Source organism: Eriocheir sinensis, chromosome 34 (genome assembly GCF_024679095.1).
Source record: "Eriocheir sinensis breed Jianghai 21 chromosome 34, ASM2467909v1, whole genome shotgun sequence".
Classification (NCBI taxonomy): domain Eukaryota; kingdom Metazoa; phylum Arthropoda; class Malacostraca; order Decapoda; family Varunidae; genus Eriocheir; species Eriocheir sinensis.
In genome coordinates this window covers 15,713,776-15,736,660 of record NC_066542.1, presented here as the reverse complement: position 1 = coordinate 15,736,660, position 22,885 = coordinate 15,713,776, and the positions used below count along the sequence as shown (strand labels likewise).

Sequence of the window (22,885 nt, the reverse complement as noted above, 5' to 3'; positions counted from 1 at the left end):
AGAGGAAGCAAAGGACGAAAGGAAAGGTACAGGAAGGAAGGGAATGAATGGACAGGAAACGGAACTGAGGACGAACAAAAGTAAAGAACGAGGAATAAGAGGAAATAAAAACGAAATGAAAAATGAGAAGGAAACGGAGTGAATGGAAGGCGGAAGGGAGGCGGCGTATACGAATAGAAATGGACTAAAAAAGAAGAAAGGGATAGGAAAAACACGTAAAAAAAAAGGGAAATTCGACGAGATGAAAGAAAAAGAGAGCCAAAGGAGGACATGTTTTGGGACTGAAAGAGGAAAGGAAAATGGGAAATAAAAGAGGGACATTTGACGAGATGGAAAAATAGATGGAAGAATCAGCGAGCGAAATAAGTGGATTTTGTATTTATTTTTCGCTTCCTTTGAGTGAGGAAACTAAAGTAAGAAGAGGAGGAGGAATATTTATAGAAGACAAAAGACAAAAAAAAAGAAAAAAATAAGAGAAGATGCAGAGAGAGAGAGAGAGAGAGAGAGAGAGAGAGAGAGAGAGAGAGAGAGAGAGAGAGAGAGAGAGAGAGACTTTTACGAGGAAGGAGGAAGAGAAATCATACATGCGTGGTTTTCATATACCATAATGTTACCTTTTTTTTAATTTTCAACTGAATGAAGATAAAAAAATAAATAACCTGAATTCGTTTTTGAAGGGAAAATGAGGAACGAAATGAGATATAAACAAACAACAACAAAATTTCAACATATTTTGGGTAAGGAAGGGAGCTTTGAAAATAATGTAGGGAGGAGAGGGAGGTATTTGTGGGTAAGGAAAGAAAGGGTGGCATTAGTGGGCAAGGAAGGAAAGAAAACAGAAATGAAAGGGAGATTAGGAGAAGGAAGGGAGGGGGGATGGAAGGAAGGGAGGGGGAGGAAAGAGTGTAGGTGGGTAAGGAAGGAAAGGGTAAGGAAAGAAAGGGTGGCATTAGTGGGCAAGGAAGGAAAGAAAACAGAAATGAAAGGGAGATTAGGAGAAGGAAGGGAGTGGGGATGGAAGGAAGGGAGGAGGAGAAAGAGGGTAGGTGGGTAAGGGAGGAAAGGGTAAGGAAAGAAAGGGTGGCATTAGTGGGCAAGGAAGGAAAAAAAAACAGAAATAAGAGGGAAATTTGGAGAAGGAAGGGAGGGAGGGGGGATGGAAGGAAAGGAGAAGGAGAAAGAGGGTTGCTTCCTTGGGCACTGATGGGCAAGGAAGGGAAGGGAAGGGAAAGGAGAAGGAGAAAGAGAAAGGGATGGGAGAGGAATGGAATAGAGGGAAAAGAAGGAAACTAAGAGGAAGACTAATTTCCTCACGTATTGGTGGATGTAAGGAAAGGGAAGGGAGGGTAAGGAAAGGTAGGCTAGTTTAATATTAGGTAACGGTCGGTAAGGAATGTACAGGAAGGGAAAGGGGGAAAAGGGAGGGGACTTTCCTTAGGTACAAGAGGAGGAGGAGGAGGAGGAGGGAATTGGATAGTGAGAGAGAGATGGAAACTAACTACTTAGATATTCATGACTAAGGAAAGGAGGATTGGGAACTGGGGAAAGTAGGGGAGGGGAGGGGAGGGGAGGGGGGGGCGGTCTGTTTCCTTGGGCATAGTTATTGTGGGGGCCGGGGAGGAGAACACTGGTAGTAGGGCGGGGGCGGTGTGCGTGGCCCCTCCCTTCCCTAGGCCGCTAGCAGACCACTGTCGGCTATTGTGATGGTCTTGGAGGGCCGATAGACGTGTGTGGAGTCCCCGAGCTGGGTCATCCTGAGGGGGAGAGAAGAAGAGGCGTTTTTATCTGTGGTTCTACGATAAAGGGGATAGGTCGTTTTTATTCTTGCGGTAGAGGAGAAAGACTATTTTTATCCGTGCAGTGAAGGTACCAGGTCGTTTTTATTCTTGCGGTAAAGGAGAAAGACTTTTTTTATCCGTGCAGTGAAGGTACCAGGCCGTTTTCTTTCTTGTGGCAAAGGAGATAAGACATTTTCCTTCATAATGTAAAATGGTCGGATAGTTTTTTTGTGTGTTTTTACTGCAGAGATGATAGACAATGCTTCAGTTTTTATTCCTACTGTTAAAAGCAGACAGACCATAAACTAAGCATATAAAAAAGCCTGCTAGTTCCTTCCCTTAAAAGAAACAAGAGGGAGGCCATGTCAAGCTAAGATATCACAGGTCAAGTAATATGGACGTTAGGTCAGAACAGGTCACTCACTTATCCACGAGGTCAAGATGAGTATGTGGCTTCATCATTTTAGGTCAAAAGAGTTACAGAGGTCAGGTCAAGCTAAGCGTTCACAGGTCAAACACAGTGGATATGTTAAAACCGTCATATTAGGTCACTCACCTATCAACAAGGTCAAGGCCCAAGACGAGTGTGTGTGTTTTAGTCTTTTCAGGTCAGGACTAGGGAGTTACGGAGATCAGGTCAAGCTAAGAGTTCACAGGTCAGGCAAAAGGGATGTCATGTTAACCCGGTAGCAGCGACGGGTCAAATTTGTGGCTTTACAGCGTACCAGTGACGGGCCAAATTTTTGCCATGATATAAACCCCAAAAAATAGATGATGCATAAACTGATCACAAATGCGTTGATATACATTATGAAATGGTTTGCGTGAGTGATGATTTTTTCTCATTTTTCTTGCTAAGAGGGAAGGGCCTTTAAGAAACTTGATCCCCGCAGCTACCGGGTTAAAACCACTCGATCAAGTCAAGGCGAGTGATTGGTGAAGTAAATACAGGCCAAGAGAGGTGCAAAGGTCACAGGTCAAAATAACCGGAATATCAGGTCACACTCACTTATCCACGAGGTCGAGGCCATCAATGACGTAGGCGAAGACGTGTGTGTAGCTGTACTTCTTGACGTGGATGAAGAACTGCGAGCCGACCATGAGGCGCCCCTGCTCGTTGGTGGACATACACAGCATCTCCACAGCCCCGGGACGCGGCTCGAGATCTGGGGACGGAGGAAGGAAGGACGGAAGGGATGAGGGAGATGCATTAAGTAGGTCAAGGCCAGTAGGAGGGGCCTTGGGGTAAATAGGGAGGGAGGGAGGCACGAAGGAGAAGCATTAATTAATTTTGATGGGGTAGGAGGAAGACATAAGGAAGAAACATTAGGTAGGTAGGAAGGGAAGGAGGCATGAAGGAAAAGTACTAGGTATAGGGACGAAGGACGGGAGACTCAGGGAGATATAGAGGGAAAAGAAAAGAAGAAAAAATGAAGGAGAGGAAGATATGGGAAGAAGAAACAAGGAAAGAGGAAAAGAATCCTATTAGGAAAATATAGAAAGGAGACAGAAGGAAAGAGGAAAAGAAGCTGAATGGGGAAAGGAAAATATGGAAAGAAGAAAAGGAGAGGAAGATATAGAAAGAAAGAGAGTGGGAAGGGAAAATAAACATGTGAGATTCGAGGGAGGGTAGGAGAGGGAGAGAGGAATCGGCCCTCACCCGTGGTCTCAGCGCTGATGAGCTCGTCGTCGCCCAGCGCGGCGCGGCCCCCCTCGCCGTCGTTGGTCTGGAAGTCGCCGCCCTGCAGCCACCAGCCAGGCAGGCAGCGGAACACCTGCAAAATTATAGGGGGAAAGGTACGTTAGGGTGCGTTCCCCATTTCGTAGGCACCATTAAATCAGTATTCGTGTCAGGGAAAGAAATCACTAGTAAGGCAATCAGAGGAGAGGCTTATACATTAGCTAGTGTTAGAATTCATCCCCATCAGCCATTATCCAGGACGAACAGTTAGTGCAAACCCAATCCGCGAAAAATAAAGCAAGGGTATAATAAGAAAGGAAGGGCGAGCTTGTCAGCAGGGTAATCTCCTCACCTGGCTGCCGCGGTACCCGAAGCCCCGCGCGCCTGTGCACAGCAGCGTGAAGTTCTCGCACAGCCGCGGTGCCATGTCGGGTCGCAGCTCAATTACCAGCCGCGCTGTTTGCTGCAAGGAACCGAGGGAGAGTTAAGCGTTGGTGACATGTTAGGAGCTCGCGTTGATGAAGTTAGGCTCTGAGAGGCAAAGGAGTCAGGACAGTTGATAAACAACATGAACCTGTTCGGTGTAGGAGGCGTAAGATTACGAGGTGCCAGCCAAGCTGCCGCCGGCACACTCAGTACATGCACGGTTTAGCGCGTGCCTCAGGTGTGTGCCCGGCGCCACACTCACCTGTATGCCCTCGATGCTGAGGTCGAGGTAGACGCGGGGAAGCGGCTGGATGGTTGGTGCCGCAGACTCCAGGCTGAGGGCAGGCCGCAGCGCCAACTTGCCCGCCCGGCCGTTGTGTGCCAGCCGTCGGCTGTTGTAGTGACCGGCAAGACTCTGGCTGCGGCGATCCACGCAGGCTCGCGCGGGGCTGCTCGGCGACCTGTGTACGGCGAGGGGAACATTACCTACTCGGCTGCACCCTGCCGGGAATCCTGCTAGAGAAGAGCACTGCGACCCTGTCAGAGGAGAGCGCCCGAACCTAGTGGAACCTAGCACTACAACTGTTACAAGAGCATTTCACAAGAGAGCGCTACTTCCCGCCCAACAGAGGGCGCCATCACGCCCAACAGCCCCAGGGCCCACCCACACCGACACACACAAAAAGGCTACAGTGATGCCAACAGGCGTGAGGCGCGGCGCACACAGCGGGGTGAGGGTGGGGAGTGAAGGGCTCAACCTACGAGCAACACTGAGTGGCGGCGGCAGCGTGAGGGATACACTCGCACACTCTTACGGGGATGGACACACGGCCACACACTCGCACAAGGCACGTGAGCAGCGTGGTGGTGGTGGTGGTGGCGGTGAGCGGCGAGGCTACACAACGACTACTGGTGGGGTCGTGCGTGGGAACGACCCGTACAGGGCTTCCAGGTGGCATGGTGATGGTGGTGGTGGTGGAGGCGGCAGGCGTGACACTACCCGGGTGGGCGTACAGCTACCCGAGCAGGCGTGGACTACCCAGGGGGCGACACACGGGGTGGTAGGGTGCTCCGGCGGGCGTACAGGGCGAAGGGCGTGAGGGGCGCCACCTACCGTGTCTCCGGCGTGCTCCTTCCACTCGGCCCCGCCTCGGCCTCCGCGGCAATCCTCGCCGCCGCCGCCGCCGCCACAGCCACAGCCGCCTCCACGCTGCCCCGCGCCGGCGAGCCCTCACACGAGCCGCCGCCGCTGCTGCACCACCAACACCAGCAGGTTACCCACGCCCTCCGCCGCGCCCGCCCGCAGTACACACACACACACACACACACACACACACACACACACGCAAACACACACACACAGTCTCAGAACCCCACACATGCCAATACATACATATATACATACATACATATATACATACATTCGTACATACATACATATAAGCATCAGCATAGACACTAAAGGCTTTTCCATACTAAAAAAAATAATACATGCACGAACGCTTTTACACACACACACACACACACACACACACACACACACACACACACACACACACACACACACGCACACACAGACAGACGTCCTCCACACGCCTCTCCAGCGCCTCCATCATCAGGATTTGTATTTATTCTCTTATGTGTGTGTCTCTGAGGCAAATCAGTCGCGCTTCTCAAAACATGTGTCAACAACATCCTGGAAAAAAATAATTTACCGGGGAGACGCTGAGAGAGAGAGAGAGAGAGAGAGAGAGAGAGAGAGAGAGAGAGAGAGAGAGAGAGAGAGAGAGAGAGAGAGAGAGAGAGAGAGAGAGAGAGAGAGAGAGAGAGATGAGGCAAGTGAGGATGGAGAGAAGAAAGAGGAAATGGAGAAGAGGAGGAAGAGGAGGAGAAGGAGGAGGATACACCAAAATGATCAGAAAGAGGAAGAGGAGGAGGAGGGTTATGACATGATGACGAGGAGGAGGAAGAGGACAGGAACAAACATGAGGAAGATGAGAACGAGCAGCAGGAGGAGGAGGAGGAGGAGGAGAAGGAAGAACATAAGAATAACCAGGACAAAGAGGAATAAGATGAAGACGATGAGGAGAAAAGAAAAAAAAAAGAAAACAAGTAGAGGGAGGAAGAGGAACATAAAAACTAGGAATCATGAGGAGAATAACCAGGAGGAAGAAGAAGGAGGAAGAGGAGACAAACCAAGAGGAGAAAGAAGAAGAAGGTTATTTGAGGGAGGAGGATGGGGGGATGGGGGGTAATGAGCCAGTCGCGGGGAGGCGTGAAGGGGCTAATGAGATGTGCTGGAGGTGAGGTAAATATTGGGAAATGGAAAAGAAAATGGCGTGAGATGATGGAGGAGGAGGAGGAGGAGGAGGAGGAGGAGGATGGTGGTGGAGATGCAGAATGTGGACACAGCGTGATGGAGGAGGTGGTGGTTTGGTGGTGAGAGAAGAGGAGGAGGAGAAGGAGGAGGAGGAGGTGATTGGGGAGTTTGAGAGAGGAGGAGAAGGAGGTGAAAGAGGAGACGATGGTAGTAGAGAATGCGAAAGGGGAGAAGGAGGAAGAGACTAATAAAGGAATAAAAGAAGAAAAAAAAGTAAATAATAAAATGGAGAATAAGAATAATACGAAGAAAATAAAATATACCCCCAAAAAGATGAAGAAAGAAAGAGAAAATAAAGCGAAAGACAGGAAGTGAAGTCCAAGATCAACGAATTGAAAAAAAAAGAGTAAGAAAAAAATATCAGTAAGTCGATGAGGTAAAACTACTGACAGAAAATAAAATAAATTCAGGCCGTGAAAGCTTGGAATTGCAACCCAAATAACACGACAATGAAAAGGAAGAAATATATGGAGAGCAAAAAGGTCAAAAATATGAGACTATCAAAATTGCAGCTAAAAGACTAAACATGGAAAAGAAAGCAAAGAATAATAATTGGAGGAGGAGGAGTAAGAGCAGGAGGAGAAGAAGAAGGAGGAGGAGGTGACTGTGGAGTTTGAGAGAGGAGGAGGAGGAGGAGGAGGAAGAGGAGGCGATGGTAGTAGAGAATGCAAAAGGGGAGACGAAGGAAAAATAGACAAAAGGAAAAAAAGAAGAAAGAGGAAATAATAAAATGAAGAACAAGAATAATACCAAAAGAGGAGAAATATTTGAAGACGAAAAAGAAGCTGGAAAATAAATAAGACCCCAGATATCGACCCCAAAACCCAAGTAGCAAGAAGTCGAGTAAATAAAAGAAGTCGATGAAAGAGCATATTCCCGAGCCACCCTTCCTCCCAGCACCCTACCCGCTGGCCGAAGACTTCATATCGATGGTGTCAAGGTCGTCCTGGGAGCGATGCAGCTTGCCCAGGGACAGGAACGAGTCGGCGAGGACAGCTTTGGCGGTGGCGAGCTCATGCGCTAAACGAGTCACCACCGACCCTGCCCGCTGCGACATTTCGTGAAGGCCCACCAGCGATGTCTCTTGGGCGGAGTCCGTCTCGATGCGGTCCAACCCACGACTCTGAGGGGAAAGAGAAATGGGAAAGGGAGGCGTTAAGGAGGGGCTGAGTTGATGAGTAAGGTTGGTATTGTCAGATGCTCCCGCCCCTCACTCCAACTACTTCCGGAGGCCAAAAAGGAGGTTAATCAAGTTCTAATTAGTGTTCTTTTAGGTTCACGGTACAGAAGAAGGCTCAGACTACCACCAGGGTCATAAAAGTACCCCTGGAAATGCCCTAAACTCCCACGAAAGACTAGTAAATTACGTGTTCTTGGGCGCAGAAATGTTTAAAAATATGTCCCTAGGAGTTGATGAGGGAGAGATGAGTAATGATTTGAGGGAAGGGCGGAACTTGGGCACTTTTTCACGGGCTGTCTTTTTTACGCCAAACATATGATTTTTTTCCCCAACTCACGGCTCTGAGAGAAAAGAACAATGGGGAGGGGAGACGCTTATGAGGTATTGGGTTGAGTTGATGAGGAAGATGAGTTAATGAGTGAGAGATTAGTAATGAGTTGATGAGAGAGCAGAACTTTGATGTTTTTTTAAGAGCTGCTTCTACGTCCAACAAGTGTTTTTTTTCAATTTCGAGAGGAAAGAGAAAAGGTTGAGCGAAAAGACAATAAGGTAATGGGTGGCTGTTAGTGAGTTGTTGAGGAAAAGAACAGAACTCGACATATTTTTCACGGCCTGTCTCTTCTACGTCCAACAGGTGTTTTTTTTTCATCTTTGAGAGGGAAGAGAAAAGGTAGAGAGAGAGAAATTAATAAGGTAATGGGTGGCTCAATGATGGGGTACTGAATTATTGAGGTAAGAACAGAACTCGACATGTTTTCACGGCTGCCTCTTCTACGTCCAACAGGTGGGTTTTTTCATCTTTAAGAGGAAAGAGAAAAGGTAGAGAGAGAGAAGTTAATAAGGTAATGGGTGGCTCCTAATGAGACCTTTTTTACACGGCTGCCTCTTCTACGTTCAACAGGTGGGGTTTTTTCATCTTTGAGAGAAAGAAGAAAGGTAGAGCGAGAAGTTAATAAGGTAATGGATGTCTCTTAATGAATTGTTGAGGTAAGAACAGAACTCGCCATGTTTTTCACGGGCTGTCTCCTCTACGTCCAACAAGTGGTTTTTTTTTTCAACTTTGAGAGAAAGAGGAAAGGTAGAGCGAGAAGCTAATAAGGTAATGGGTGGCTCCTAATGAGACCTTTTTTACACGGCTGCCTCTTCTACGTTCAACAGGTGTTTTTTTTTCATCTTTGAGAGAAAGAGGAAAGGTAGAGCGAGAAGCTAATAAGGTAATGGGTGTCTTAATGAGTTGTTTAGGAAAGAACTGAGCTCGACCTGTTTTTCATGGGCTGCCTCTTCCACATCCAATAGGTGATTTTTTTTCCCCAACTCACGACTTTAAGGAGCGAAGAGAAATGGGAGAGAGAGGTTAATGAGATAATGGGGGGGGGGGGGGGACTCCTAATAAGGTGAAGAGAAAAGAACTGAGCTTGGGACATTTTTTTTCACTGGCTGTCTCGTTTAATTTCAACTGGTGACTCCTTTTTTTGCAACCCACGATTCTAAGAGGGAAGAGAAATGGCAAAGTTATAGGTTACTGAGATAATAAGGGTCGGATTTTAAAACATTTCGTCGCCCAAGTTCACATATTTGACAAGGCTTTCCTATGAGTTTTGGGCATTTCCAGCGGTAGTTTAATGTCTCCGGTGGTAGGTTGACCCTTCTTCTGTAGCATGAATCTAAAGAAATACTTATTAGAACCCTATTGATCCCTTTTTTGACCTTTAAAAATAGCTGATGTGAGAAGTGAAAGCGTCTTAGAATACCAACATAAGGGTCTTTGCATGAGTTGACGAGGAAAGGACAGAGTTAGACATCTATTTTCACGACCTGCCTGTTCTACGTCCAACGGGTTATATTTTTTTTTTCCGACACACGACTTTCAGAGTTAGACATCTATTTTCACGACCTGCGTCTTCTACGTCCAACGGGTTATATATTTTTTTCCGACACACGACTTTTTATTAGAAGGAAGAGAAATGGGCGAGAGAGGTTAATGAGAGTCGTTTCATGAATTGACGAGGAAAGAAAGGACAGAGTTAGACATCTATTTTCACGACCTGCCTCTTCTATTTTTTTCCGACACACGACTTTTTATTAGAAGGAAGAGAAATGGGCGAGAGAGGTTAATGAGAGTCGTTTCATGAATTGACGAGGAAAGAAAGGACAGAGTTTTTCTTCTCACGGGCTGTCTCGTTTACTCCAACAGACTGTATCTTTTCCAGCCCGCGACTCTTGGGAGGGAAGATAAAGGGGAAGTGGAAAAGCTAATGAGGGAATGGACGGCTTTAGCGTATGCCCTCAACTTTACCTAAACGGGAATCCAGCAACAGTAGAGCGATGTAACCCTAAGAAGGAAGTGGGTACGAACCGGTCTAAAGGAATATAGGATACGAAGGACTGACTGACTGAAAGACTGACTAACTTGACTTCCTTTCTTTCTTTCTTTCTTTCTTTCTTTCTTTCTTCCACCCATTCATCCATCCACCCATTCTTCCTTCCTTCCTTCATTCATTCTTTCTTTTCATTTATCATCTTTCTCCACCTCCTTCTCTTTCTCCTCCCTCCCTCTACACTACATACCTTGACTGACTGACTGACCGGCTAGCTAACCAACTTAAGTAACTGACTGATGCATGGACAGACCGGCAAAGTGTACCACGAAAACCACCCTTCGTAAAACATAAACGTAGACGGAAGCGTAAATGAGTGAGGGGGAGTCTGGATAAATGAATAGCCGGGAGCGTGAACGAAAGGGTTGGGGGATGAAAAGCAAATGGATCAGGGCTTCACGGCGTCCTGCTCGCTAATGAGGACCTAAAGGGTTCGGGAGTGAGAGTCTGCAAACACCTCGCTTCTATTTTTTATACCGCCTCCTCCTCCTTCTACTCTGCCCGCCTCCTGCTGCTTCTGCTTTTCGTCCTACTCTTCCTCTTCCTCCTCCTCCTCCTCTTGTTCCTGCTGCTGCTGCTTCGTTGCGTTCTGCTCTTCCTTCCTCCTCCTCCTCCTATTTCTCGACCTACTACAGTTTCCCCAGCTTCTTCTTTTTTTCGTTTTCTGTGCTTCCTTGTTTGCTTCCATCGTTCCTTCCTTCCTTCTTTCCTTCATTCCCTCCTTTTTCATTTCCTTCCTTCTTTCCTTCCTTTCTTCCTTCCTGCTTGCCTGCCTGCCTGTCTGCCTGTCTTCATTCATCTCGTCATTATCTTCAGTCCATCTTACTAGGTCCTTCATAACCCTCATATTCTACATTTTATTTTTTACCTTCACTCCAAATAGCTCTATTGATAACCAGCTATATTTTCCACTTTCAATCCATCTTCAATCCATTTCCACTAATTTAACATTTCTCACATTTCTAAAAACTATGGAAATTAAGGACGGATGTTCATGGATATTAATATGAAAAAGATAACTGCGGTAATAGGACGGGATAAACAGTTTGATGAAGAATGAAAGGAGGGGAAGCTTGAAGATACTGGTCCATATTTTTAAATGTCTCAGGCTCACATTAAGACTATTTCCCAAGGCCACAGAGAAGATTAACCGGGCTTTCATGGATGATTTTCTCGGCCATGGCGCAGAAGTCGTGTAAAACTTATCACTGACATCACAAAACAGTCCATGAGAAGCCCAGGAACTTCAACGAGAGGCATTTCAAACAGGGGAACTAAGGTGGCGAGACGTTTAAGGATACAGAATAATGTTAAATGGTTGCTTAGTTGATTTGTGTGAGAGGGAAAGAGGAAGAGAGGTCATTGAAGGAAGGGAATGAGTGATAGATGATACAGAGGGGAGAAGGGAAATAAAAACGAAGGTAGGGAGTGACTAAGGGATTAATAATGAACAGGGGAAGAGGGAAGATGAATGAAGACAGGGAGGGAATGAGAAATAAATGAGGAAAAGATAGATGATTATACGAAGGTAGGGAAAGGTAGGAAATGAGAAATAAATGAGGGAGAGAAGATAGATAATTATAGGAAGGTAGGGAAAGGAAGAAAATGAGAAATAAATGAGGGAGAGAAGATAGATAATTATAGGAAGGTAGGGAGAGGCAGAAAATGAGAAATAAATGAGGGAGAGAAGATAGATAATTATACGGGATAGAAAAAAAAAGAGACTGAAGGAGGATGCTGGAGTTAACTAATATTGCAGCATCAGAGGTCATGGTATAGTATTGTTTCTTATTTTTACAGTAAAGGAACCAGCTCAACGGCAACAAAAAATAACGAGAAAAAAAACGCTAATCTCCGCCCCTATAATAAAAAAAGTTTAGAGAATGGCCAAAAGAGAGGTCAATTTCGGGAGGAGAGGCGTTTCGGTACTCTCCTGTAGTTCTATAGTAAAAGCCTTCGCTGAGATAATACTGAACACCTGGTTGGCTGCTCATGGCCTCGGTGCTCCTCTCCGCCACATTGGGAAGGAAGGAAAAGGGTGATCAATGCGGAATACACTGATAAAATTCAATATGAGATGAATATTGATGAACGGAAGGGAAGACATTGATATGCAACACTAGAGGCAACAAGAAAGCATCAGTGTACGTATAGTTAGCAGCACATTTTTAAAAGTTAGTGTTGTGCCGTGCAGAGTAGTGAAGTATAGTTTAGTGCAGTTCAGTGTAGTGTTGTAGTAGAGTGTAAGGGAGAGAATGGCAGGGGAGGGGAAGGGAGGGAAGGGGAGTGCAGGGGAGGGGAAGGGAAGGGAGGGAAGGGTTGGTTAGGTTAAGTCAGGTTAGTTTACTAGGGTAGGGTAAGGTAGGGTAGGTTAGGTTAGGTTAGGTTCGGGTAAGGTAGGGTAGGGAAGGGTAGGATAGGGTAGTGCAGTGGTTCCCAACCTATGGTCCGCGGACCGTTGCCGGTCCGTGGTTTATGATTTGCTGGTCCGCCAAATTGCTTTACTAGTGACTTTTTATTTTGCTCAAGATTTAATATGCTTATATATGGACTTCTAATTTCATTTGTAAAACATGAGATATAACGTTTTGGTGTATTGATAGACCTTGCAATAGGTACATGAATCTATCACCATGACAGCTGGTCTTTTCCATGTCTACTGTAGTACTAAGTGCTGTAGTTAGTATTTTTCCCTCACTTTACTTTGTATAATGTGAAACATTACATTACATGGTATTATCCCATTGAATTTTGAATTGCTAAAAAAATAAAATATGTATTTGGACTATATAAATAAATGTTAGTGTATGCTTGGATCTATGCCTATGATACCTACTCATCCGCAGATTTTTTTCACTTGCTCGACTGGTCCGTGGCTTTGAAAAAGTTAGGAACCACTCATGTAATGTAATGTAGAGTAATGTAATGCAGTGTAGTGTAGTGTAATACGTGGACGCTAGAGGGCAGCATAACACAAAGGAAAGCACAATAAACAGACACGCACACACAGCAGAGGGCGGCAGCAGTGTTTGTGTGACCACGTGTGTATATATAGTCGGATGAGGCAAGCAAACCCGGGTAAACAGAGGGAAGGTCAGTTGTGGGAAGCCTGTTATTACGGTCACGCTTGCTCGAGGGGGCTTGATGAATAAGTAGGGTACCCATTACAGCCTGGGACAACACAACAACCACCGCCGCAGAATACAGGTTGATACAGAACTCTCTTGAATGACGATACTGATTGAAAAAGTATAGAAGTAAAGAAGTGCATGGACGAAAGAGATAGGTATTAATGATGACAGTGAGAGAAGAGGGAGAGATGATAGGAAGGAGAATGAATGGAAAAATAAGGAGGGGGAGAAGGGAGTGCAAAATGGGAGCTGATAACATGAAGAAATGAAGGAGAAAGGGGAAGAAGAGAAGGAGAAAAATGAGGAGGAGGAGGAAGGGAAAGAGGAAAAGGAAGAGGAAAATTGATAGGTTTAGGATATACTTCCACTCCATCTTCTTAACCCCTTTCTCTCTCTCTCTCTCTCTCTCTCTCTCTCTCTCTCTCTCTCTCTCTCTCTCTCTCTCTCTCTCTCTCTCTCTCGGACGAACTGAGCCTCTCCTAAGATCAATAACTGAGGGACAGGTGGGGAAGAATCTACCTGTACTAGCTTTTCCTCTTACTTTCCTGTTATTCCTCAACAGTATGATCTCATTCTCCCCTTTTCCTTCCTTTCTCCCTCTTTTTTTTGTCTCCGTTCCCTATTCCTTCCGTTTCCCAGTTTTCTCGTCTTTTTTTCCTTGTGACTTTTCCTTTCATCTCTCCAACCGTGGAAAGAAGGAAAGGAAAGAGGGAAAGGGGAAAGAAATGAAGTAGAAAGAGGAGAATGTCGAAGATTTAGCAATGGCTTTGTCCACCCTCGTATGGAGTATGTATCTCATGTGTGGGGGCGCTCCACACACACAGCCCTGCTAGACAAAGTGGAGTCAAAAGCTCTTCGTCTCATCAACTCCCCTTCTCTCACTGTGCCTTCGTTTTAAACTTTTCAAGGGGAGAGTATCAAGACACCTCTCCACCCCAAATGGACTTCTCTTCTTGCCTCTCTTTCTGTTTTCTTTTGTTGGAGCAGCGTCGAGAGGGCCTCTTTTGTTGCTGTTGTTTTATTGCCCTTGAGCTGCCTCCCGTGCTGTAAAAAAAATGTATATAAAAGCAGCAGCAACAGGAATAAAAGTAAACAGAGATCACATGTCCAAAATAAAAGATAAAAGTATATTAGAGGAAAGATTATATTAAAGAAGGGCTTAGGAATGAGGAAAGGTGGAAGATTAAATAACAGGAAAAAGCAGGAGCAACGAGTAGCGGGCTTTTTTTTTTATTGTTGTTTCCTTTTTTTGTGTGCCCTTGTGCTGTCTCCTTTGCTGTAAAAAAAAATAGATAGAATGACTGGTAGAAAGGAAAGAATATAGAAAAGAAGAGAAAAAGGAATATTAGGAGGAACAGATAGAGCAAAAGAAAAAATAGATAGAATGACCGGTAGAAAGGAAAGAATATAGAAAAGAAGAGATAAGGGAATATTAGGAGGAACAGATAGAGCAAAAGAAAAAATAGATAGAATGACCGGTAGAAAGGAAAGAATATAGAAAAGAAGAGAAAAGGGAATATTAGGAGGAACAGATAGAGCAAAAGATAGGAGGAAAAAGGTAGAAGAAAGGAGGAAAGGTTCACAAAATATAAGGAAAGTGAAAATATAAGAAATAAGATAAGAAAAGAATGAAGAAATGAAACTAGGCAGAGGAAAACGAGATTGAATATCCTCTTAAATATTCCTCCTCCTCCTCCTCCTCCTCCTTCCCCTCCTCCTCCTCCCTTTTTCATTACTCGAGAAGAAATTAATCAAGAAAGAAAACATTTCCAAGAATCAAACACCTGAGATTGAACCTTTGAAGAGAGAGAGAGAGAGAGAGAGAGAGAGAGAGAGAGAGAGAGAGAGAGAGAGAGAGAGAGAGAGAGAGAGAGAGAGAGAGAGAGAGAGAGAGAGAGAGAGAGAGAGAGAGAGAGAGAGAGAGAGAGAGAGAGAGGAGACAGATGACAGATAAGTATATGCAGAGACAGACAGACAGAGTAGGGATGAAAAGAGTGAGGGTGATGGACAACATATTTATACCACTGAAACTTTGGTAATATGGCTGATAAGATGGTAAGAGTTGAGTATAAACGAAGAAAGTGACAGAAAACGAGAATGAAGTTGAAAAGGGAGAAAAAGGGAAAAAAAAGCCGCAGCAGAATTAGAAAAAGAAGAAGGAGAAAGAATAATAATAAGAAGAAGTAGATAGGAGAAAAAGAGAAGGAAAAATACAAAAATAAAAGGAAGAAAAAGAAGAAAAGAATTAAGAAGAAAAAAGAAAAAAATAATGATAATAAGAAGAAAATAAAGAAAACAAGTGATACATCTACAAATACAACCATCATGTACAAGAAAAACAACAGCAATAGCAACAAAAACAACTACAGAAAGCATCAACATCAACAACAACTATCACCATCACCCCCAACACTCACATCCTCCTTCTTATCATTATCCAAAGACTTGAGTTCCGACTTGAGCTGCTTCTCGTAGGCCCGCGCGGCGTCCAACTGGCGGAGGAGGTACTTGCGCTGGTCGTGACGCAGGCGGCGAGTCTCCTGCAGCAGCGTGCGTGCCTCCCCCACCGAGGACCGCACCTCCGCCCGCAGCACCGCCACCGCCTGGTCATGGTCACGCACCTGGGAGGGAGAGAGAGGGAGAATGAAGCATGTGTGTGAGTGAGGAAGGGAAGGTGGAAATGAGGGAGGGTGATTACGTGTGTTTGTGAGTTTGGGGTAAGGCAGAAAGGTAAAGAAAGGTGTTTTTTGGGGGAAGGTTAGGTAAGAGTTAATGTTTGGTGTAGCAGTAGGGGAAGTAGTAGTAGTAGTAGTAGTAGTAGTAGGGGTCTCAGTTGCAAAAGTAGTAGTAATAGTAGGAGGAGGAAAAGAAAGAAGAGGAGAAGGAGAAGGAGTATGATGCGAAATATTAATAGTAGTAGTAATAGTGATAGCAGGAGTAGTATAGTGAGTGTAGCATCAGCAGCAAGAGTTAGGAAACCACTGCATTATTATTCCATTACGAGTGTGTAGCGTATCATTATGCAGAGAACTTAACTCCAGATCACGCACCTGACGAAAAAAAAATCTGACAGGTGAGCCTTAGAACCACACAGGCACATACACGAACACGCCCCCCCCCCCCCCCCACACACACACACAAACACACACCTGACCAAGAGAAAAGAAGATAATCAACAACAACAACAGCAAGAAAGATGAAAAGGTGGAAAGGAACAACATCAACAACAAGAACGCACGGAGCATATGAGACAAGATGGAAAGACAAGAGCAGGAGGCGAGATGGCGGAAAAACACGAGAAAATAAAGAGACAGGATGAGACGAGGTGGAGTGACGAGGGCAAGAGACGCAGAGGCTGGGAAGAATGAGGAAATAAAAGACGAGATAAGGCGAGATGGAGAGACAGGTGTAAGAGGCGTGAGAGAGCAAGGGAGGGACGCGGGAAAGGTAAAAACATGGTGGCCAGTGAGTGGAAGACGAGGTGTGTGTGTGTGTGTGTGTGTGGAGATGAGACTGAATGAAAAAGGATGGTCTTATTATGGTTTCTTGTGATATCCTTTTACCTTTATTATGGCAAGCCGCAGATGAAAAAAAAACCCTCAAAACATATATTTGGGAATGAACGTATACTGTGGTAGGATATGTAAGGTGTAGTAGTAGTAGTAGTAGTAGTATGTGAATTGTTAGTGCAAAGAGACAAAGGGAGAAGGAGCGAGAGAGAGAGAGGGGGGAAAGAGAGAGAGAGAGAGATTTCATTGTTTCCTTATCGCTGTCTCCATCAATCATCCTCATCAGTAACATCATTTTCCTCCTCCTCCTCCTCTTTCTCCTCCTCCTTCTAGTCCGTCCTCCTCCCATCGTCCTCTTTCCTCTTCCCCCTCCTCTTCATTATTATTATTTCATCACCACCATCACATTTAATTGTTCTCTGCGGAAGTTTGTTTGTGTGCTAACAGGCGGAGTAATGAAAGCGGTTCCTCTGACAACGAGACGCTCTCCCCTCTCTTTTGAATTATCTGAAAGGTGGTCTCAAAACGGTGTGAAGAGGAGGAGGAGGAGGAAGAGGAGGAGGAGTAGAGAGAGGAGGAAGAAGAAGAAGAAGAGGGTAGGGACATTTTCCAGTGGTTTGCCCATCAGTAAACGCCTCTAAGCAACGCCCTTCCTTCCTTCATCCTTCGGGAATTTAGGAAAAAGAATTATGATATTTTGAAGATCCTGAAAGAGAACCCAGAGAGAGAAAGAGTGAGAACAAGAGTGGGGGAAAGGAATAAGAACAAGCATCTCATCCTAAGCACAATATATCTTCTATCCCTCTTGTGAGTGAGAAAGAAAGATAGATTGTTTGAGCAGTGAGTAGCGGGCTTTTTTTTTCATTATTTTTTTTTTTGCCCTTGAACTGCTTCCTCCACTGTAAAAAAAAAAGATAGCTAGAGATAGAGAAGGAGAATATGTATCTATCTTCAGCACAATACATCTTCTACCATTCTTTTGTGAGAGTGATTTGAAGAGGATAAAAACAAACATCTACTCGTGAGAACATTTTATCTTCTATCACTTAAGATGTTGAAATGAGGAATGGAAACTGATGTTCACAAAGGCCTCGGAAAGAATAATACCACAATATTTTAAGGTTAGGTTTGGGTACGGCAAGGTAGGGCAGGATAGGGCAGGTACGTTAGGATAGGGTAGGGTAGGTTAGGTTAGGTTAGGTTAGGGTAAGGTAAGGCAGGGTAGGGCAGGCACATTATGGTGGGCTAGGTTAGGTTCGGTTAGGTTAGGTTAGGTAAGGTAGGGTAGAGTAGGTTAAGTTAGATTAGGTTAGGGTAGGGTAAAGTATAGTAGGGTAGGTTAGGTTAGGTTAGGTTAGGTCAGGATAAGGTAAGGCAGGGTAGGGCATGTTAGTATTGTGTAGCGTAGCATAGCATAGAGTACAGAAGGGTAGGGTACGTTAAAAAAAACTAATAATGAACCCTCTATACAACATTAACGTCAATACCAATATCATTCCATTACACGGACTCCGAGTTCTCATATTGAAAAGAAGTAAATGACCTGAAAAACGCCTTTGATCTGTTTTAATGTTTTTCCCCCCTTTCCGAGAACTGGAGACTCCGCTTGAAAACACGAGAGAACGAGGGAGGCATAGAGAAAGAAAAGGGAGATGGGAAAATATAAAAGAAAGGGAAGGACAAAGGAAATAAATTATAAAGAAGTCGAAATGTAGGTCAAAGAGAAAGAGAGAGAGAGAGAGAGGGAGAGGGTGTTTACGTGGAATCGTGTGTGTGTGTGTGTGTGTGTGTGTGTGTGTGTGTGTGTGAGAGAGAGAGAGGAAATTAAAATGCAGGAAGGTCACCTGATCAAGGAATAGAGAGACAGATAACAGATAACGACTTACTTTTTCTTTACTTCATTTTTGTTTTATTAGCGAGAGATGAATATAAAAAGGTCGACGAATGAACTGATGCATGAAGGAAACAAAGATCAATCGACTCTCTCTCTCTCTCTCTCTCTCTCTCTCACGTTCCTTCCCTCACACGTTATTAATATTAATCACTCAGGTAATTTGAAGATTTAATTTCGTCGTCATTATTTACCTTCTCGGGGGAACTAAGAAAGAGAAAATCTGCAGCGTTATAAAAAGCTGTAATTGCTGACTGTTTGCTGAAGACTCCGCTGCGTTACGATATTACTGTAATCAGAATGGGGAGAAGTGAAATCAAAACAAACGCCTTTCCCATCAGACTTATTCCCATACTCAAACATTCTAGGGCTCACACACACACACACACACACACACACACACACACACACACACACACACACACACACACATCGACGAACATATGTTTCAGAAGAGAACTGACATCGGGGTATATTTCTTAAAACACCAACGTAACGCAGCATCTTCAAACACACCTCAGGGCTCCCATGTACATCTATTTATGCGTGCAGTTACCGGGGAGCTTATCTTCATTATCCGCAGCCATATTAACGAGGATTTATTATAGAAGAGAACTGACATCGGGGTATATTTCTTAAACGCAGCATCCTCAAACGCACCGCGGGGCTCCCATGTACAACTATTTATGCGTGGAGTTACCGGGGAACCTCATATATATTATCCTCAGCCGTATGGACGAGCATTTGTTATTGAAGAGTCCGCACATCCATCTCTCGAGGGCTCAGTTTGAAGTAGTTATGGAGGGAATATTATTTAAACGAGACACCTCCGCAGCGCCGGCAGTCTCGTCGCGGGAAATGGCTCGTATTACCTGAAGTGGGATCTCCGTCGGTTCAGTGCGCCTCGTCATTATTCATTTGTTTCTCTCTGTCATCTCCTGTTTATCCTTCTTCCTTCCTTCCGTCCCTCTGTATTGTGTGACGATGGGTGGAGAGGTATTATATTCATCCCTCTTCCTTTCGTTCCTATTTATTTGTGCGCTTGTATTTATTTGTTTCTCTGTCACCTCGTGTTTATTTTTTTCTTTCCTTCCTTCTTTGTTGTCTTTTGTCTGTTCTGAATGGCGATGGGTGGGAGGCATTGTATTCATCACTCTTCCTCTCTCTCATATTTACCTGTCTTGCCATTGTTATTTTTATTTCTTTCTGTCATCTCCTGTTTATCCTTTTTCTTTCCTCCCTTCTTTGTTAAGTTGTATCTTGTCTGTTCTGAGTGGTGATGTGTGGAGAAGTATTATATTACATTTATCTTATACTTATCTTATATTTATTTTATTTTCCTTTTTTTCGTATTAACTTGTGCTGCCAGTATTCATTTGTTTTCCTCTCTCATTTCCTGCTTGTCCTTTCTCCTTCCTTTCTTGTTTATTGGTCTATTGTCTGTTTGTGTGACGATGGAGGGAAAGGTATTATGTTTAGTTGTATTTTCTTCGTCTCTTATTTACTTGTGTTGTTATTATGTTAAGAGGCGTTGGCTGAGTGGTCAGTGTGCGGAACGCGGTGTCCTGGGAGACGCTACACGCTGACAATTTTCAATCATCGCCGAGTGGGTTAAAATTACCCACATGCTGTCCTGAAGACTACCTATCAAACCGGACTCAAGCGAACCTCTCTAGAGTGAAGCAAAGATGAGTTCCGGGAGGCATCATAAGCCAAACAAGATGGCAACTCTATAAACACTTGCCTGCACCACAAACAGATTGAGACTGACCAGTAGGCCCAACCAAGATAGATTACCAGTGCAACAGGCCGAAGAAAAAGAAAAAAAGAAAAAAATCTATTTCTCTGTCATCTCCTGTTTATCCTTTTCCTTCTTTATTTATCTCTTGTCTGTTTGTGTGACGAGGAATGGAAAGGTAATATATTGATCACTTTTCTCCTCTTTCGTGTTTATTTGTGCTGCCAGTATTCATTTGTTTTTCTGAGTCATCTCCTATTTATCCTTTTTTCTTTTATGTTTGTTTATTTTTGTATTGTCTGTTTGTGTGGCAACGGGTGGACAGGTTTTAATATTTATTCTTTTCCTTTTTCCCGTATTTATTTGTGCTTCCGTTATTCATTTTGTTTCTCAGTCATTCTCTGTTTTTCCCTTTTTCTTTCCTTCCTTGTGTTTTTGTCTATTCTCTGTTTTGTGTGGCGATGAAGGGAAAGTCATTTTGTTTAGTCATTTTTTCTTCCTCCCTAATTTACTTGTGTTGTCATTATTCATTCTATTTCTCTCTTTCATCTCCTGTTTATCCTTTTCCCTTCCTTTCTTGTTTGTCTTTTTGTCTGTTTTGTGTGGCAACGACTGGAAAGATTTTATTGTTTATTCCTTTTCCTTTCTTTCTTATTTACTTGTGATGCCGTTTTTCATTTGTTTCCCGTGTCATCTCCTGTTTATCCTTTCCCTTCCTTCTTTGTTTACTCGTCTGTTGTCTGTTTACTAACGTTGGCTGGTAAGGCATTCTGTTATCACTATTTCTTCCTGCTTCGCTTACCTGTTGCCCTATCTTGTTTATATATTTATCCTTTTTCCTTCCTTCCTTCCTTCCTTGTTTACTTTCCCTCCCGTCTATTTACCTGTCACTGGAAGGTAAACTCAATATTTCATCAGGTAATACAATTAACCTTCTCCAGCCTTTGAAGTTCGTGTGCCGCGGGTGATGTTTTCGGGGCCATTGTTCGAAGCAGACTCGTTCGCATTTCAGCCTTTAAGATGAAGAGTTACTTTCATCTAGTCGCACCGTAAAGCGTTCGTTCATTGGACAGGATATATTTGAGGAAAAAAAAGTGAAAGAGAAACAGTTGGCAAGTTCAGAAGAGCAGCGAGATTGAAACCAAGGAAAGCAACGTTAGCGATGGACTTTGAGAGAGGTTCAAAAAGACACTCAGTTAAGATACAGAGAGAGGACTGGGGCTTCACGCGGGGTAGGTGCTGAGTCCAAATGTGTATCTACTTGAGCATGACGTCAGTAAGAAGATGGACAAAGGCTCTGGTTAAGAAAGTAAAGTCAGTTTCTCAAGATCTGCCTGACTGTAACTGCTCTGTCTACTCTCTGCACTTCTTTTTATGCAGCGATATTTGTTTTCTTTCTGTTCCTTCTCCTTCCCATGCTAACTTCATTCAATCACTCCACCCGAAATGAATCTCTTCTGGCCTCTTGTTCTGTTTTCTTTTGTCTCCCTTGCTATGAAAAAAAAAAAAAATCTGCGCGGGCTTGAGGTGTTGCGGCTACCAACGTTATCGTGCTACTGTTACGCAAAGTTCATCCCCCGCACTGCAGAAAATGTTGTAGATAAAAGAGAGGGTGAGAGGGAAAGGGACGAAATTCTATGGGCCAATCAATGCATATTCCACGCTATACATACTGGTCTGCATCTCTGTATCTTGCATTCACTTCTACTGTCTCTCCCATTCCTCCTTCACGTACCTTGTGTCCATGTACTTCGCGGTGGGCCAGCACGGTACAGTCCCGGCAGAGCGGCATACGGCACGTGTCACACCAGAAGTTGATACGAGCAGCGTGGGCGTGGCACGTGTCCCTGGCCGACGTGGAGGTCCCGGCCTCGTGCAGGTTAAGGGAGGACATGTTGAGTAGGATGGTGCACAGCTGGGTGTTGTCCGGCAGGCTGTCCGGGGCCTTCACCTCGGTCACGCAAGAGCACGTTGGGCATTGGACCTGTAAGGAAGAAGGGCAGGGTGATAAAGGAGGGTGAGGAGAGGGAAGGACAGGGTGGTGATGACAGTGATAAAGTAAAGGAAAGAGTGATTGTGATAGCAAAGGAAAGGAAAGGGTGATTGTGATAGTGTGTGTGTGTGTGTGTGTGTGTGTGTGTGTGTGTGTGTGTGTGTGTGTGTGTGTGTGTGTGTGTGCGCGTAAAGTAAAGATGAGGTAGTAGAGAGAGAGAGAGAGAGAGAGAGAGAGAGAGAGAGAGAGAGAGAGAGAGAGAGAGAGAGAGAAGGAAAAAGAGAGAGATAGGGAGAGGGGGGCGGGGGCTATCACCTGTGTCACGCAAGGCCAGGTGGGACATTTTACCTGTAATGGAAAGCGAGTAATGACGGACGAAAGGAGGGCAGGAGAAAAGGAAGAAAGGGAACAGAGACAAAGGGGCGGAGAAAGGAGGAAGAGAGAATGGAAAGAATTGGGGAGAAAATAAAGAAAAGTGAGAGTAACAGATGGGCGGAGAAATGAAGAAGAGGGAAAATAATGGAGGAGAAAATAAAGGAAAGGGAGAGTGACGGATGGATGGAGAAATGAAGAAGAGGGAAAGGAATGGAGGAGAAAATAAAGGAAAGGGAAAGTAACAGATGGGTGGAGAAATGAAGAAGAGGAAAATAAATGGAGGTGAAAATGAATGTAGGAAATAGAAACAGAGACATATATGAACAAGGAAAAAAAGAAAAGATTGAAAGAATGGAGGAGAAAATGAAAGAAGGAAAGAAAAACAGGAACGGAGGAAGGAAAATAAGGAAGGATGGAGGGAAGGA

General features: G+C 44.5%; 1 protein-coding gene across 4 annotated transcripts in view; it reads right to left on the bottom strand.

The window, feature by feature from the left end:
- Window positions 1–902: 902 nt before the first annotated feature.
- The window catches only part of LOC127007146 (uncharacterized), an 89,866-nt gene continuing 67,883 nt past the window's right edge, over window positions 903–22,885 (bottom strand). For 3 of the 4 annotated variants that reach the window (XM_050877819.1, XM_050877818.1, XM_050877820.1), the window contains 9 exons: window positions 21,828–22,076; window positions 15,372–15,575; window positions 7,171–7,388; window positions 5,000–5,137; window positions 4,148–4,346; window positions 3,812–3,922; window positions 3,439–3,553; window positions 2,788–2,944; window positions 903–1,754 (listed from right to left, as the gene is read on the bottom strand). In XM_050877819.1, coding sequence (XP_050733776.1) covers window positions 1,670–1,754; window positions 2,788–2,944; window positions 3,439–3,553; window positions 3,812–3,922; window positions 4,148–4,346; window positions 5,000–5,137; window positions 7,171–7,388; window positions 15,372–15,575; window positions 21,828–22,076 — 1,476 coding nt within the window. In that variant the 3' untranslated portion in view covers window positions 903–1,669. The remainder of the gene's footprint in view (window positions 1,755–2,787; window positions 2,945–3,438; window positions 3,554–3,811; window positions 3,923–4,147; window positions 4,347–4,999; window positions 5,138–7,170; window positions 7,389–15,371; window positions 15,576–21,827; window positions 22,077–22,885) is intronic. The other variant, XM_050877821.1, reaches the window with a different exon arrangement.